Source organism: Cyanistes caeruleus, chromosome 4 (assembly GCF_971803275.1).
Source record: "Cyanistes caeruleus chromosome 4, bCyaCae1.hap1.1, whole genome shotgun sequence".
Lineage (NCBI taxonomy): Eukaryota > Metazoa > Chordata > Aves > Passeriformes > Paridae > Cyanistes > Cyanistes caeruleus.
In genome coordinates, this window is record NC_141704.1 from 29,883,418 (window position 1) to 29,900,196 (window position 16,779).

Below are 16,779 nucleotides of genomic sequence, written 5' to 3' on the forward strand. Positions count from 1 at the left end.
TGTCAGTCTGTGGGGCTGCTTTAGGATGGAGAGTGTGAGCACAGCAAACCACCTGGCTATTGTTTATCTGTCTTTTTCCCCACTCCAGATAAAGTTTTCACTGGAACTCCCACCCTCCTACTTTGGAAGGTAGGAAGAGCAGAGAACCTGGTGTGTGTAGTGGTGTCATGTGGATCTGAGTTTCCTCTGCTCTGCTCAGACCTTTATCACAAGCAGTGTGAAGGAAGACAGTCCCTAGGATTTGGGTGCATCTCCATGATTTTGCCTTATCTCTCTCAGTGTGAGCTCAAGGAGCTCAAGAAGCTGCCCTAAATATACTCCAGCATCCAGCAGTCCTTTAGGGACCATCTGCTGACTAAACATGCCTGGAATACAATGTGGTGCAGCCACTCTTCCTTCCCACCCTTGACATGCCCTTCCTGGCATGCTGGTGGCTATTCTGGCTGTCTTCTGACTGGGACTTTACTGCAACAGAGAAACCACAGGCAAGGGAGGGAGGCCTGGATTACATTCTGTATCCTTGGAGGAAAGAGTGCTGACATTTGGGGCCTCAGCATCATGGGGAAGGCTTTTAGGGAATGCATTTGCTCTAAGAGGTGTTGCGTTGCTCTAGAACCTCTGTGTTTAAAAGGGGAAGACTGAAAATGTTCATACAGAAAAAAAATTGTACAGAAAAAAAAAGGAAGCACAAAAAATGCGAAGGACACTTGTCCTGGTAGGGGAGGCAAATATTTCAACAGGTTCATGCAGAGGGTAACAACTGGAAGGGACCTCTCCCATAAAAAGGACAAACAGATGGTGAGGGACAGAAGGCAAAAGCAGAAGGTCTGGCAAGTGAGGAGGCAGCTGGTAGGTCCAGTGGTCAGGATGGCCAGCTGTCCTGGGTTTGGAGGACTGGACCTTTGTTCCAGCTTTGTTGGGACCAGTGGAGGAGCTCTCTGTGCATAACAACTTTTCTGATATCTCCTGCTTCAGCCAGTCTGTACCAGCTCATGTCTTCTGTTCCACTGTACTACAGCAATTTATACTCCAGTCTCTGTTTTCCCTGCTCCTCAGGCATTTCCTGGCTGAAGCAGCCGTTAGCTCTGCTGTGCTCACTTCAGATGCTTTATGATTATTTACTCCTAAATAAGCAACTCCAAAGCAGCAAAGAAGAAATTAGGGGTCCCACAAATTTTATTTTTTTTTGGTTTATATAGAGGTGGCACCTCAATCAAATACCAACATCCTCATCGTGCCAGGTGCTACACAAAAATGGAATCAAGTCTGTGTCCCAGAGGGAAAATGATTTTCATATTAGCTGAGACAGACAGAGCACAAAGATGGAATGAGCTAATACTGGTTAATTCCAGCGGTCTAGGGCTTCAGCTTTGCATTGTTACAGAGCTCACATTCCTGGGTCAGAGAAACCATATTTTTGGGAAGGTTCAGTGGAAATGGTTTTGGGACTGTACCAAAGCCCTCCCAGGATTCCAGTTTTCTTAGTCTTAGCCTCAAAGGAATTTACAACTGGCTCAGGCAGAACTGGAAGTCCCCACAGGAAGGATTTTGTTGATATTCAGTCTTTGGAGGACAGTGAGCTTCTCTGTGAAAGGCAACACATATATCTGTCCATGGCCACTGCACCACACCCACTACTCCTCCAAAACAGATAGAGTTTCAAGGGCTCATATGACCACGTCCATCTGTTCAGGGATTATTAGGACAACCTGTAGATGGGGTGTGGGGAGGGAGGTTCCCCCCATTCATTCCTTCAGTTTAGGCAGGAATTATCTCTGAAAGTGAAACAAGCTGCCAACATTTCATAAAAATGAAGGGACCTTCAGCACCCAGCAGAGCTCCCAGGAAAGCAGCTCATGAGGTCTGTTTTATATGCAGACTGCTTCCTGCCAGCCAGAACAGGGTGCTACAGCCTGTCTTTCCCAGGATACCCTAGTTAGTCTTTTGTTTCTGGTCCAGCACAAAACCAGAGATGTCTGCCTAATTAATAATGTAAATCTGGCCTCTGACAGCTCAAGGAATACTGGTTTTCTATCCTTGAGAGATATAATAACTACCTTTTCTTCCTCCTAATCAGCTTCTCAGGATTCCTCACCTGGCTCTAAGACTTTTTAAATCAATCAGCTCAAAATAAGGTTAGTGACCAGATTTCCAGGCCTTGAACTAAATTTTCTTACAGAGCAGAGTCAGCATCTAAGGGCCCATATTCCCTTTTACTGTCCACAGTCCCACACATCCATCACTTAGGGCACACACTTTGCACCTGCAGAGCTTCCTCTACAGATTTATATGTGGAGAGGAGGGGTGATCAGGAGACAGGGAATCCAGGAGAAATTAACAGGAAGAAAAAGAGCCACCTGTGGGTCATGTTTCTGGGAAAATTTGATTGAGACGGGAGGAGTCATCCCTACATTTTTACCTTTCTTTTGTGCCCTGTGGTGCCTCTGGACTTCAGACTCATCACAACACGAACAGCAAACTTCATGGCAGATAAAGCATTGACATCAATTCACTGCAGGGGTGTAAAGCAGGTAAGACTCAGAGTTCCATGACTGTGATATCTGCAGCACAAATGCCACATGCCGCAAACTCCTTCACTCCTGGTACGGCACATTTACATACTGCCACTATGTTCATTTTAAATCTTCTCTAGCATGTACTTGATGCCCTTTGGCAGGGACACATCCTGTCTGCTATGTATTGGTGGAGTGTTTGGAACAATGTGGTTTTGGTTTTTCTAACAAAGAGTAGTGCCAAAAAATAATGAAAGCATATCAGTCATAGCCTGCATAGGAAAGGCAGTGTCCATGGGATGATAATATCTTTGGTAGTTACCATAAAATTTTAAAGAATAAGTCATTCCTCTCATATAATTTAAGAAAACCTCATAAACTTGGTATGCTAAGAACTTCTAATATGAATATATCTCCCTTATTTGGAAAAAAAAGCAAATTATGTTTCCAGTTTCATGATCCCACTTCATTTTTTGATATTTGACCTGCAGATTAGAGGTTTTCACGTCATCTGTCAGCCCACAGAGTGTATCCCAAGGTTCAGTGTGTGTGTGTGAGAGAGATAGGAAAGGAACATTAGGAACAGGCCAACCACAAATAGCTAAAATTAGCTATGAGAACTGGAGTGCTGAGGTCTCTGAGGAACACTAGTCAAAGGAAGAAAATGGTTGTTTGCTAAACTCCCACTTATTCTACTGCCTCTGAGGACTCTGGGTTCACATCCCTGCCCAGACATCCTACATGGCTATTGAAGAGGGTTTCCCCCGCCCCTTCCCCCTCCATTGGCCATAATTTTCCTCTTCTGTAACTGCTGCACAGAGTGATATGGGATTCCTGCTCTGGCAGCAAGACTCTGGCTGGAAACAGGAAACAGGGGGGCTCTGCAGAGCTCGGCCTCTGTGACAACACGGACGTCACACCCACGTGCAGACAGGGATGCTTCTCACATATGGCAATGATCAGCAGCTCCCCTTTTTCCTCCCCTTCCCTCTTCCCCAGAAGGGCTTACAAAGCCCTAGAGGGGCCATATATTGAGTTAGAAGCAGTCTTTAGGAAGCATGGCTGTGTGAGGCCTCAGTTATGACAGAACATGATTTCTTGCATAATTCTTTCAGATTCTCTGAGGCCAGTAAATTTGAGACTGTAAATCTTCACGTGACCAGAGCATATGGCCTTAGAATAAGACATGGAGTGAATTACAAAGAGACAGCCCATCTTCTTCAGAATCTGATTAAGGGAATCCTTTGAGAACTATCCCTTACATGCAGCCACAGGCATGGCTTTAAAAGCTACCCTCCCTCCTTCTTCCCAGATGGAATAAATTGGGTTTTTTTGGCAGCACCAGGTTCTCCTATTTTTCTCCTTCTTATCTTTAAAAGCCTTTTCTCAAAATAAAATCAAATGGGTATGAGTGCCTAATCCTTCAGATTATAATTTCAGGGAAAAAAAAAAAAAAAAAGATTGTTAAAAGTGATTGCATTGATACTTGTGGAAACAATTTAGGGGACTTGGAGACATTGTCTAAACTAAGGAGGTAGGTTCTGAAGGAGCAGGAGGAGAAGGAAATACTCTTGCATTCACTGGGAGTGAGTATGGATTTCCTCCAGCTAGCTCTCTGTAGTGCTATTGCTTACATCCATACACAGATTAGGCTGTATTAGCCTCTTTAGGCTAAATTGCCTTTATACATGGTGTTCAAAGGTGAAGTTTTATTCTGGATGGGGAAATCGATTTCAAATGAAGTAAAAAGTTTCCCTTCCTAGCTTGTTCCTTCTCTTTTCATGAGGCAGACTGTGCATTTCTTGAAGATTCAGCTCCTTTGGCACAGAAGAAACTTTATGTAAGTATCAGTGGGAGAAGGTTTTCTCCAGCAATAGCTCATTCAATCTCAGCACTGGGAGGGAGAATTGAAATGCCTTCAGCAGGTACACCCACAGCTATCCTGTGAGGAAAAGGAAACCAGATGATAACCTTCTATGCTAGCTGCACTAAGGATTTGTTGGCACTGAGCAGATCTCCACCTCTGCCTTCCCATTCCACTCAATGGTCTTGTGGTAGTTCTGCTGAACTTGAACTGAGGGAAAAGGGAGCAAGATTTTGGTTTAAAGATGCTGTGTTGTAATTTAGGGAAGATAAAGATACAGCTAAAATGAAAACACAAAAATGTTTGTCTATTTACTGTCTTTTGTACTGCCAGGTGCTGGGGAAAGTCTGCTTCTTTCAGAATCATATCTCTCGTGGTAGAAACTGCTGTTGCTGAGCCCTTTGTTTATTATTTTCCATTAATTATCCCATGATTACAGCTGTAGATTCCTCCCATACATTGCATAACTTTTATTCTGGGAGCACTTTCCTCACTGACCTCAGCTAGGTGTCTAGGGAGAACCCTTCTTCCTCCCTGGCCTGCGTGGTGAGAGTTTAATCTCTTCTTGCAGTTACCTTGGAGAGGAGAGGCAGGCAGAGGGTGAGAAAGAGGAGAGGGAGAAGAGAGAATGTGCTGTGCTAAGCTGCTATTGGACACCTGCTACTGCTAGAAGCGTTCAGTACTTCTCCAACCTCTTAGCACTGGAGATGAGCCACTGCTTTGGAGCAGTCCAGGATCCCAGTGCAAGGCACTTGAGGTAATGCCAAACCCCTGGCCAACACTCTGTGCGAGGTTTGGTGGCACAGCTACTAAGAGCAAAGCCACAAAGAGGTGTCTGCTTGTTCAGAGCACATGGACAAGCTTTGGTACCTTCAGAGTTCAACTCCTGGTATGTAATCTGCACATACAGACTACACCTTCCTGGTTCCTGCCAGCTCTGGCTAGTTCTCACTGAAGCACCCCTCAGAAAGGCACAGTGAAGGGATAGAGACTGTCAGATAAAAGGAAAGGGGAAGAGGGGCTGTGGATTGTTACCTCTGTCTTCAGTGGAGAAAGAATACTTTTTTCGCACATCTGTGCTAAATCAAACACTGATTTTTTTCACTCCTGACATTAATACATTAGGTGTGGAACTCACACTGCTGACCTGAAAAACTCCTTTGTGGAATTCATTGCTCTTCACTTGGGAACAGCAAGACAATAAACAAGTAAGAGTCCTCACTTTAAACTGTAGATCTACCATCTCCTCATCTTTTGTCTCACACGAATGCCAAGATTTATGGAGAAAAATTCCAAAAGAGTGAGGAAACCAAAGTGCTGCCTTTTGCTCTAGAGAAGAAAGAGATCCGTCCTTGAAATCTCGCATCGGAAATTCCCCAGCTTCTCCTGGCTGGGATTGTGAGTCTGAGGCAAGTGCCTCATGTCAGTGAGCAGTCAGCTACTGTTCAGAATACAGCATTGATTTGGGAGCACAGAAAGGAAAACATTGAAAAAGTTTGGATTTATAAGAAAAACTCTGTGCTGGAGCAACAATCTCTGTTGGGATTTTCACACGGAGGAACTGCTTCTCACTTTTGACATCATGTGGTGGCACGCTTGAGAGGAATCACTGAGTTCACTCCCTGCTGGGACACTATCCTTGTCATTAGAGACCGTCCTTGTAACTAATACCTTAATTTGCAGTTTCAGGTGAGAGACTGGTAACACTTGCATTGTGGGGATGAAGAGGCTGGATTATTCTTACAGGAAGTTTCTGAAGGTTGCACAGGGAGAAGCAGCTCAAGACAGCAACTTTTCCTGCACTCACACCTGTTCTGCAGGTAAAGACCCTTCCTTCACACCTGACAGCCCAATACTATCTCTAGGCTCATTAAAGAAACAAAAAGAGGGATGCAAGCCCCGTGGTGCTGTTCTTTCTGCTTTTCACCAGTATGGTGATTTTAGGGGATTCCAACATGCTTTAAAAGCAGTGATACATCCTAGGGACTGGCATATGGAGGGACTGCAGCTCTGACAGCCTCAGGATGGTCTAAGAGGTACAGGATTACTGCCTCCTGCCTGGGGATCTTTCTCTACCTCCCTACACTCATACGGGGTTGTGGAAGCAGCTTTATTTTGACAGTGCCCTCTGATGAGAAGGAAAGATTATGCTAAGAGATGAGGAAGGAGGCTTAGTCCATGCCTTCAGAAGGCTGGTGAGAGGCAAAGAGATGAGGGAAGAAGGATATAGTTGCTCAACATGCCAAAAAGGCCATGTCTTCATGGGAGTCAGCTCTCCTCCCAAGGGAGCCTGTATTCAGCTCTCCTGCTCCTCTGTGGACAGCCATCACTATGAAAAGCCAGGCCAGATGTTGAGAGAAAACCAAGGATGCAGTGGTCAGCCACCTTTGGTAAAAACAAAAAATTGGATAAGATGAAAATGAAATCCTGGACTGTGACAGGGGGACAAAAAAGCACCAAGATAATCCCTCACCATTGCCAAGCAGAGCAAACCTCATCACAGGGACGGCAACCAGTTGTGAGAGACATGCCAACCTGCCAGGCTCTCTGCTAAACATCAGGGGGCTGCTTGGAACCCCACAAATACACACAGCAACCACAGTGGCCAGTACTCAAATGCAAGCCCTCTCTCACAGTTAGAGACATTTCCTGTACAGTACCTAGGAGGAGGCACTACGAGATTATTAAAGTCAGAGATAATCCATAAGTGCTGTCCCACACTTGAACTTGAGCAGGACATTAAAGCTACAGTGAGAGAAGGCAATGAAATCTCTGATGACCACCCCAATTTTAGGCTCTTGTCTCACCACAAGGAAGACTTTCTCCATAGCTGCTCATGGAGCTGATGCAGGCAGCAGATGTTACTGCTTTTCTGTGTCTATCCCTTCTTCCTCAAACTCCCCTCAAAGGCGTCTACAGAGATATTGTCTTCTTCAAGTTACGTGGATAGAAACGTCAAAGCTCGATTGCAGCCATGAATCTGCTCATGAACTCTGCTGGCTGCAACGCCACAGAGCTGCCTTAAAGCTCTCCTAAAAATGTAAGGCATTCCAGTCATTTTAATTACTGTGCATTGCATAAGCCAGAAACCAGTTCATACAAAGGAACAACAGAAAAGTGATTTTCAATTGCTCTCACTCTATTCTGTATTTAGTGCAGCCCCCAAAGCTCTGGGAACACCGGCTCTTATTACCATTTGAAGCACTTCATCTATTTGAAATCTCTTTGTTCAGTCACTTCAAGCTATTGATGCAGTTTAGAAGGGTTTAAAAAAGAAAATCAAAACTTCAATTTGGAAATGGCTACAGCAGGAGGAAAGGTAAACAAGAGAAATGGAAAGAGTTACTATAAACAAAAACGGGAGAAAATTAGTTGCTGGGAATGAGGCATAGGCAGGTAGAACCAAGCAAATCACGTCATGTCCTTCCCTCCCGGATTCTGTCAGACCATCTAATCACAGCCTCCTGGCTTGAACCCTGCATGAGCTCTTTGGCCCTGGTCCAGAAATGCACTTAAGCTTATATTTAACTTTGTGTATGTAAATGGTTCTGTTGACTTCAGTAGAGCATCTTGTGTGCTTAAAGTTGAAGCCTTAGCGTTTTGCTGGATTTGGGCCAAAGAGCGCGGTCATGTGCAGGAAACATTTTCAGCTTGATAAGGCTGTTAAAAGATATTTCCTGGTTGCTCTTCTGCAGCTGATGCCACATCACAGCCTGACTGGAGGATCCCCACACTACTGAGAGGGTGATTTCATATTCCACAACTCTTTATAATGTAACATTCCTGGAAACACATGGTGCCTACAGTCTGCTCCCAGGCTGGGTGCTCTCAGTGGGCACAATCTCTAAAGGATCCTTGAAGACTGAACACAGTATAAAACTGTTAAAGCTGATGAAAATTTAATGGTGTACCTCCAATGAAAAGCTTGGGAATGGGATGGAGTGTTACCTATGTCTGGCTTGCAGACAGGAAAGTGACATAATTCCTTTGCAACCTCTGAGAAAGAGATCAAATGATTTTTTTTGGTATGTATTTATAGAATCAAAGACATTTGTGAGGAAGGAGTCTTCTCATTTTAAATAGCATATAACATTCACTGATACAATGGTGGAATTAACAGGAGTTTTTTCAACTTGTTTCATGCATATAAATCATAGCAAAGACAAACATTTTCAACAAAAAGTCTTCTCAGAGGACAGTTTTAGAAAAGTAACAATTTACTGAAAAAGAAGCAGATAATCAAGAAATATGAGAATAATTTTCTAATGCAATGCATGACCATTCTCTACTGTCTTATGAGATGGCAGGAATGTGCTGTAAAAAGGACATCAGATAGCTCTGAAAACACCTACCCTTCTCCTCCTGCTGCATAAAAGCAGAAAAACAATGAGACCTCCTAGAGGGCATGATGCTGAGCTGGTGTAAAAGCTATGAAGATCATCAACTTCAAGAAAAGTTTTTAGGACAAAATAATGCTTTTGAGCAATTTGTCAGGTGGACAGTTTAGAATGCTAATGGCAAGACTCCAAGCTCATGCATCAAGTCAATTTGCTGTCAACAAATTAAAATAGAAAAGGCTCCTTAGTTCAGAAGCTTTTAAAGGTAATAAATTGTTAAAGAGGTGGCAGGGCTGTTGAACTGCAGGTTGAATTCTCCTGATTTCATTCATGCTAAGCTCAGTTTTAGCCAGCTAAGGTCTGGTGAGGAACTGGAGTGTTACCAACCACTATGTGTGACATTAGTCAGGGTATTTATCTCTGGTGATAGTGAGGTCTCTCTCTCCCCCTCAACCCTCCTGGTATTTTTTTTTGCAGTTGCTGCAGTTTGATGAAGCCCTTCTGTACTAAAGCAGCCGGCATCTCTCACAATGAAATGTGATCAGAAGGCAAGTGAACATGCCTTTAGTTCATATCTCAGTCTCTGTCTCTGGTTTCAGGATGGTCTTGTGGAAGGAAAATTATAATGTTAACGTGCACCTGATATAAACTAATATGAGTACCTGTGAAAGCAGAAGGTAATTCTCCTTCCTGAAATTTAAAGAAGACGCCCAGCTTAATATGTTTCCTTTTCCAAAGAATCGTCTCTTCAGGCATTGCGGAGGAGCGGGCTCCATCCGCGCAGGTCGGAACCATCTCTTGCAGTGCACTGCCCCCTAGCACTGCCGCGCACATTCCTGCAGGATGGAGGGGAGAAGGACACTGGCCTCGGTCAACAACACCTGCGGGACATGGCTTTCCCTGGGAATTTTCACACCAGCTATTGACCCAGCCCAGTCATGCTTGGCTTGCCGGATCCGACAGGATCACAGCGTGAAGTTTTGTGGCTGCTCGGTAAGGCAGAGAGATCCTTAATTGTGTTCAGCAGCGTGTTCTTGATGGAAGACTGGAATAACATGGATTTCTTTATTTGGTGACATTAACTCCAATTCTCTCTTATGAAGATCAAGGCCTCTATTTTCTCCTTCTTTCAATGCTACCTTCTTTACGGCCATTTAAGGCCTAAAGTTTTATCGGAGCAAAGAAGTGGAATGATAGATTTTATTTTATTTTTTCCCCTTTGCAGTTTTTCTCATGCAGACAGGGCATAGAAGAAGAATTCAGAGAGAGTTATCCTATCAGTTCTTTCATTGACTGTCTCTGTTATTCTGACACCATTAGCAATATTTTCTCATATAAATAAACACTCAGGAAATCCTTGCCTGGCTTTTTCATAGTTTACTTTGCTGGTAGGTCTAAAAAGGGAGAGGCTAATACTTGATATCTAATGGATGTTATCAGAGGATAACACAAAATATCTCTATTTACAGATGATAAAATGAGTGTACAGGCAGAATAAACTATATAACAAAGGCCTCAAGCAGGCCACTGGCCAGACTGAACTTTCCCGAGTATCATTTACCTGTACTTTACAAAAATAACACACTCTGGTTCCTCTGTGTGAAGTGTACTCTTCAAGAGGCAAATAAATATTGTTCTCATTGTACAGTATCCAGTCCTGGTTGAAAAAACTGCATCCCTACTACTGTAGGGAAATTAATCTCATTAAAAAGAATATCCAAGTATAAAAAAAGCAGGTGAATCAGCTAAGCCCTGACAGGTACTATTACTCCAGGCAATGATAATAAAAGCACGAAAAAAATTTCTGGATCATCTTCCCAAACAGTTGTATAGAAGATAGTGGTACGCCTTGCCATACTGACTGCCTGCACCCCATCCCTTCCAAAGAGATGGGCCCAGCCCTTGGATCAAGCCCTGTCACTCCTTTTCATCTGATTGCTTCTCTGGATTATATCCAAAAAGTGACCTAGCTCCTGAAATCAGCACAAACTTGGTGTCATTTTAACTAGCTTCATCAGCCTCACTGTAAACAAGCTACTTCCATACCTTGGAGGGCCCTGTGGAACTTCGGTAATTTCTAGGCCCCTTCCTCTCCCATTTCAGAAACTGAGAAGGTGACTAAAGGTTTTGTTTTTCAGTCTCTTCTGAACGTATGCGTATCATAGACACTCCACATTTGCACAGCACCCAACAGCTTAAAAGCTTATTACAAATCATTTAGCTTGTTACTCCTTGGAACACACGAGAAAGGTGTTATTATAGGGATGAAGAAACATACTCAGGGGAGTTACTTGGCCAGAGAGTGAAAGGAGGTGGTGCAGGAGCTGTGATTATAATCTAGTTGTGTGTGGGCCAAACTCTCCCTTATTTACACCAGTGCCAGGCTCTGGCAGAATTCCACTTCTCTCAGATATTGATCTTAGATATTGATAAGCCAGGTGTATCATGATGTTGGTGGATGTCAAACTTTTTACAACAACAAAGGAAAAACGAGAGCGTCAGACACACCTCATTTTTCTTCTGTGTTCCTCTGCTGAGGCTGGTGGAGTTGTTCCTTGTTTACACCCGGTGAGACTGAAATGACAGTCCACCCAATCTGATGGATCCAGCTTCCTTGCAGCACCTTGAACAGACAGTCCAAGTACCTAAAGTATTTTTTGCACAGGATTACTTGTATTGCAATTTGGGCCCAAAGATTCAGACTCTGATGTGTCTAAAAGGAATGACCTATTTAATACCCTATCTCATACATACTTACATGACCCGTTAGTACCTCAGCACCATCCCATTTTTTCAGTGTGTTCACTAATGCACATTCCTGAGCAGCTCCCATATTATCCCATGACACAGGGATTTGTGCGCAGTGAGGCAAAGCTGCCACACAGGTTGTCTGTGTCACAGTGAGGATAGGAATTTGTGTTTTCCACTGCTGGCATTGCAACCTTGATCCCTACTGACAACACCCATCTTGAAGCTTTTGCCTACTGATGCTCCAAATAAAAGCCTGTGCTTCCATAAGACAGGATATTTTAATTTTATATGGACAGTATGATTAAAGAAAAGGTGTAGGCAGGCTGTGCTTCACCCAGATGGAGCAGAATTGTAAATCTAAAGACTTAGCTGACTATATAGAAATTTGGGACAGCTGGTCCCTGGCCTTTAATACCAGCATAATTTATAACTAGACGCGCTTAAGTCTTGTAAACCCCGTGGAAAGTACTCTGACATTATATACACTGGTTTGATACTGTGATTAATCACCCCTCAGTCCCCTTTGGAGGATAATAAGGCTGCCTGTATCATGCAGCTGGCAATCTCCTTCCTTACAGTCCCAGCTCTTCTATAACATTTACATTTCTACAGCTGATAGAAATTTATGGCTCCAAAAGGAGATAAAGGAAAACAAAACAAACAGGACATTTCTATAAATTCCACTAAAGCTGCTCTGCTAAGATATACTTTGAGATTAAATGTTGAAAGTGCCCGGGTAGATACAACACTGCTTTTTCCAGCTTGGTTTTAGCAGTTTATGACCCCTTTGTGACTGAAAGGCCAGAGAAGGGGAATTGCTGGGTGGTGGAGAAGGAACATCCGAGCGGGATTAAAAACATTCAGGGCAAAATCCTGGTTTACTATTCAGATAGGTCTTGTCCTTCTTTTCCCCCATCCTCTTTCTACTGCCTGTTTGAAGAGGAAAAGAAGCAGCACACTACAGTTACTTGTGGGTTGGTATCTGACGGCTGTCTGAAAGCTCTTTGGAATGAGCAGTGTGCCATGCCTCCAGGTTAAAGTCACTGTGCAGACAGCCCAGATGGATTGAAGGGAGACGGTGCGAGCTCGTCAAGCGAACGGCAAGGACCGCGCACCTTTTCCAGGTGCCCTGAGGAGCGGCGCGGGGCGGCCCGGGGGAGGCTGCGACAGGCTCGGGCGGACACTCGCCGGTACGAGGGAGGTACAGCTGGTACGGAGCGAGGCTTCCCTCACTGGCAGGGGAGCGGATCGGGGCCAACGGGATCGCAACGGGCCGGGGCCAGAAGCGGGGCCGAGGCCGAGGCCAGAAGCGGGGCCGAGGCCAGAAGCGGGGCCGGGACCAGAAGCGGGGCCGGGACCAGAAGCGGGGCCGGGACCAGAAGCGGGGCCGGGACCAGAAGCGGGGCCGGGACCAGAAGCGGGGCCGGGGCCAGAAGCGAGGCCGGGGCCAGAAGCGGGGCCGGGGCCAGAAGCGGGGCCGGGGCCAGAAGCGGGGCCGGGGCCAGAAGCGAGGCCGGGGCCAGAAGCGGGGCCGGGGCCAGAAGGAGGGCTGCGCCCCCACCCACCGCGCGCCCGCTCTATTCCCTATAAGGCGCGGCGGGCGCGGCCCCGCCCCGCGCTCGCGCCGATGAGGTAATGCGGCGCTGCCATTGGCCGCGCGCGGCGGCGCCCCCGGAGCGCGAGCGGCGCGAGCCGGGTATAACTCCGCGCGCCGGTCCCGCTCCGGCTGCAGCGCTCCGCACCTCAGCTCCCCTCAGCTCTCTTGAGCTTCCTCTCAGCTCCGCACCGCACCGTCCCGTCCTGCCGAGCAGGCCAGCCGGAGAGACAGAGACAGGGCAGGCAGCCGGGGCTCTTAGGGAGCGAGAATAAAGTCAGGCTAACACAGCAGAGGCCACCTCCCGCTCCGCAGAAGTGAGGAGGCACCTCGAGGGCGACATGACGGCGTGGCTGAGCTTCCTCGCCGTGTTCCTGTGCAGCTGGAGCCTGCGGGACTTGGTGGTGGAGGCTTGCACTTGCGTCCCCATCCATCCGCAGGACGCTTTCTGCAACTCCGACATCGGTAGGTGCCGCCGCCCCGCAGCAGCCCGGGCCGGGAGGGCTCGGGGGAAGCAGCAAGCTCCCGGGACGCCGAGGGGTGCGGGCAGCAGCGCGGCTGTCACCGCAAGGCAGCCGCCGTCCCGCGAGTCCCGCACTGAGGGCAGAGGTGCGGCGGGCGGGTCACGCCGGAGAGCGGTGACCTGGCTTTCCAGGAGCGGCTCCGGCTCCGTCGCTGCCGCAAACGCCTGGGTTGGTAAGAGGAGAGCGTGTGGCGGCGGACCCCCGCCCAAGCCCTGTCCCGCGGCAGCGGCGGCAGCAGCCTCTCCCAGGAGTACTTTAAAGAAATCAGTAATTGTTAGAGTGGCATGTTTCCTACAGCAGGACAGAAACACAATTGGAGGTGTAGGCTGCCAAAAGTTCCTCCTCAACTTGGTGACAAGAAGAGGAGGCAGGATTAGGATGGGTTCTCCCAAACCAAGAAAACGCCCGTGGTGGTTGGAGGTGCGGCTCACACAGGCTTGTGGTGCTGTGCTTGTAACATTGGGAAGGGCTGGAGAAGCAGGTACTAAGTGTCTGCAGGCTTTCTGCATGCTGTGCTGTGGTCTTTGCAGCTGTGGGAGGTATGTAAACCTGCACGCTTTTGGGAAAGTTGAAACGCTTTCATTGGATCCTGGCTGATCCCTTTTCCTATGGGTTTCAGCACCCCTAGGGTTCTTCATTACAGTAACTTTAGGTAGAGGACAAGGACAGCATCAAAAATCTTTGATGAGGCAGTAATAGAGACTCTGTTCCCGAGTTTGTTGGCTTGCTTGTAGCCAAGGGTGAGTAACAAAGTATAGTTGTTGCTTGGTAGCTCTTCTGTGGCAAAGTACATGCAATCAATTAGCAGTGTCCTTTAACCTACTACTGGACACATGTCCATGTAATGGTAAATACAGGCTGTCACTTCAGCAGTGGTGAGAGGATGGCACAAATCTGAGAAGTCTCCTGCATTCTCTGTAGGTTGTCTTAGTAGCACAGCATAAAAGCGGCTTTGCACTACTGGTACCCACATGGAACTGACTCCGAGTAGAGTCTCCAAAGAAATCCTCCTGGCAACTGCTATGGAAGTCAAATAGAAAGTAATTCCCACTGCAGCAGAACACCCATTGCTATGAATGCTGCCAGTAGCCTTTTCAAGTTAGCCAAGGTTAATGGCAAAAGATCTATATCTTGCCTTCAGTTCTTCTACAGAAAGTGTATCTGGTTTTTCATGTTTAGTTTATATAGTGTATCTGCTCCTGAATGCTAAAAAACCCATGCCATGTTAAAAGTGGGGAGGGGGGGAAGTTACAGTTTGCTTCAGTGTTGATAGCCTGGAAAACACTTATAAAATAGTTTTATACTGGGAAATTCTTCCAGGAAACTAAATTATTCAACCTTCTGTTGCCATTTTCATAGTTTGGATCAACAAGTGCGCCACCTAAGTGGCAGCTGCCAGGGAGATTGTCCTTTCTATGAAAGTGAGACTGGGAAACAGTTTTTCCACAGCAAAAGCTGATGGCAGCATGTGGCCTTCATTAGCTGCATTTTGGGAGAAGGACTGCTTTCTTGTTCTGGTTAGGTCATGCTATAATAGATGAGGGGTAATTTCAGTTCAAAAAAATGGTATTATTCATTTTCGTAGTGAATACACACTGACAGTATATTTTTACTAGGCGCATAAGTGACTAGGAGTAAACTGTGACGTTTCATATAACAGTGCTCCTAAACTTCAGGGCACAAAGTTTTTCTGTTTTCTACTCTGATTTCTGGTTGAGTTCAAAGTCTTCCCTTCATCTTTCTCTCTTTTGGGCTCTTCATTGTATCTCAAGCCTTGGCTTTGCTCTGAGACAAAGTGGTTCAAAAAATTGACGTCTCTGGGGCTGTCATGCCCTCAGACATCACAGCAAAGCAAAGGAAGAGCAGCTTGAGGGGAAAGAGCAACCCGTTTCAGTAAGTGACTTGAATGCAAGTTTGGTTAATACTGCAGGTCTCTGATGGGTTGGAGCAAAAGTAAATCCTTACATTTGCTAGAACTGTCTGGAAATGTGATATTTCTGTAGGCTGATTTTAGTCAATGCTGTCACGTCCTTCATATGCGGAAAGGACAAAAAGCGCACTAAAGCTTTCTGGCTTTGGAGGAGTTAATCATCTCCATGGAAACTGATGGCAGTGTACTAGTGCAGTGTTTAGACAGACTAAACTACACGCTGGGTTATAAAACACATTGTGGGGAAGAAAGGGACTTGGCAGCAAGTTTTTATCGCTCTTGAAACTTCTGACAAAATACCAGCTCTAAAGGGAGGAGTCAATGCAGCAAGGGCTGGAGCAAAAGAGGCTTTTAAAATAGCTCCTAAAACAATGTAAGAAATTAACTAGCTAGGTGGCAGCCTAGGAGAGGCTTTTCAGCTTCACAAGCACTGCATTTTGAAGGGGAAAACTTTTAGTTGAGGACTGTAATGCAAACTTCTACTGTTAATGTTTCTTGCTTAACCAGTGAAGTCCTACTCTCAAGTTTATTCTCTTCTCCTTTAATTTGATCTCACTGGACATTTAATTTTTCATTTTCCAGTGGCTCAGTTCTGATACAGCCTCCCAATCCTGCAGTCACTAGAAGATTTTAATCTTTACAGAAACAGATGGTAAAATAAACTCATTGGAAAGGGCAAGATTTCAATATGTACATCCTTTGAAAGCAAAGGCTATGGTCTTTGAAGGAATCTTGAACTCCATAAATAACAATATATACATTTTTAATTTAAAAAAGGAGGGAGGGGATGAAAAAAAGGTACTACTGCTAGACTGGTCACAAGGGATCTTTTCACTCAGTCTGACTCTTCTATGATGATGAATGGAGCAAAAGTGAAGAGGTGTGTCTTATCTGGCCCTATGGGGTCAATCAATAATAAAATTGCTGTTTCAACTCTTGGATTTCTTTCTTTAATGGGATCAGTAAGTGCCAGAAGAGGCAGTACCATAATTGGACAAACAGCGACTGCTATGATTTGCCATCTGAACTTTGCTTCCTCCACTCCTGCCCTCTGCCTACGACCCCTTCCAGATGTGAATATTTTTCTTTTGTTTGAATTAAGAGACCTTTTGAAAGAACAGACACCAGGCATGCTTTGTTCTTTTGTGACAAAGCTGTGACATTTCCAGCTGGACATAGCTGACATCAAAGGGACTTGTTTGTCCTTTTTTTGCACGAACAGCAGGAATTTTTGAGCTTGGCTGCTGAATGTTGAATTCACAGATT

At 45.6% G+C, this 16,779-nt stretch overlaps 2 protein-coding genes and 1 long non-coding RNA gene across 5 annotated transcripts in view; 2 read left to right on the forward strand and 1 right to left on the reverse strand.

Annotated features, from left to right (window-relative positions):
* SYN3 (synapsin III) overlaps positions 1-16,779 on the reverse strand; it is a 187,534-nt gene that overhangs the window by 75,993 nt on the left and 94,762 nt on the right. The gene's annotated exons all lie outside the window — the stretch shown is intronic.
* LOC147653520 (uncharacterized) lies at positions 4,949-10,251 on the forward strand. The gene is made up of 4 exons (XR_015286363.1): positions 4,949-5,134; positions 5,503-5,585; positions 6,061-6,197; positions 9,192-10,251. It is a non-coding gene; the product is annotated as an uncharacterized LOC147653520 (long non-coding RNA).
* The window catches only part of TIMP3 (TIMP metallopeptidase inhibitor 3), a 37,331-nt gene continuing 33,632 nt past the window's right edge, over positions 13,081-16,779 (forward strand). Inside the window, exon 1 of the mRNA XM_023936281.2 lies at positions 13,081-13,524. Within this exon, the coding sequence (XP_023792049.2) occupies positions 13,401-13,524 (124 nt within the window). The 5' untranslated portion in view covers positions 13,081-13,400. The remainder of the gene's footprint in view (positions 13,525-16,779) is intronic.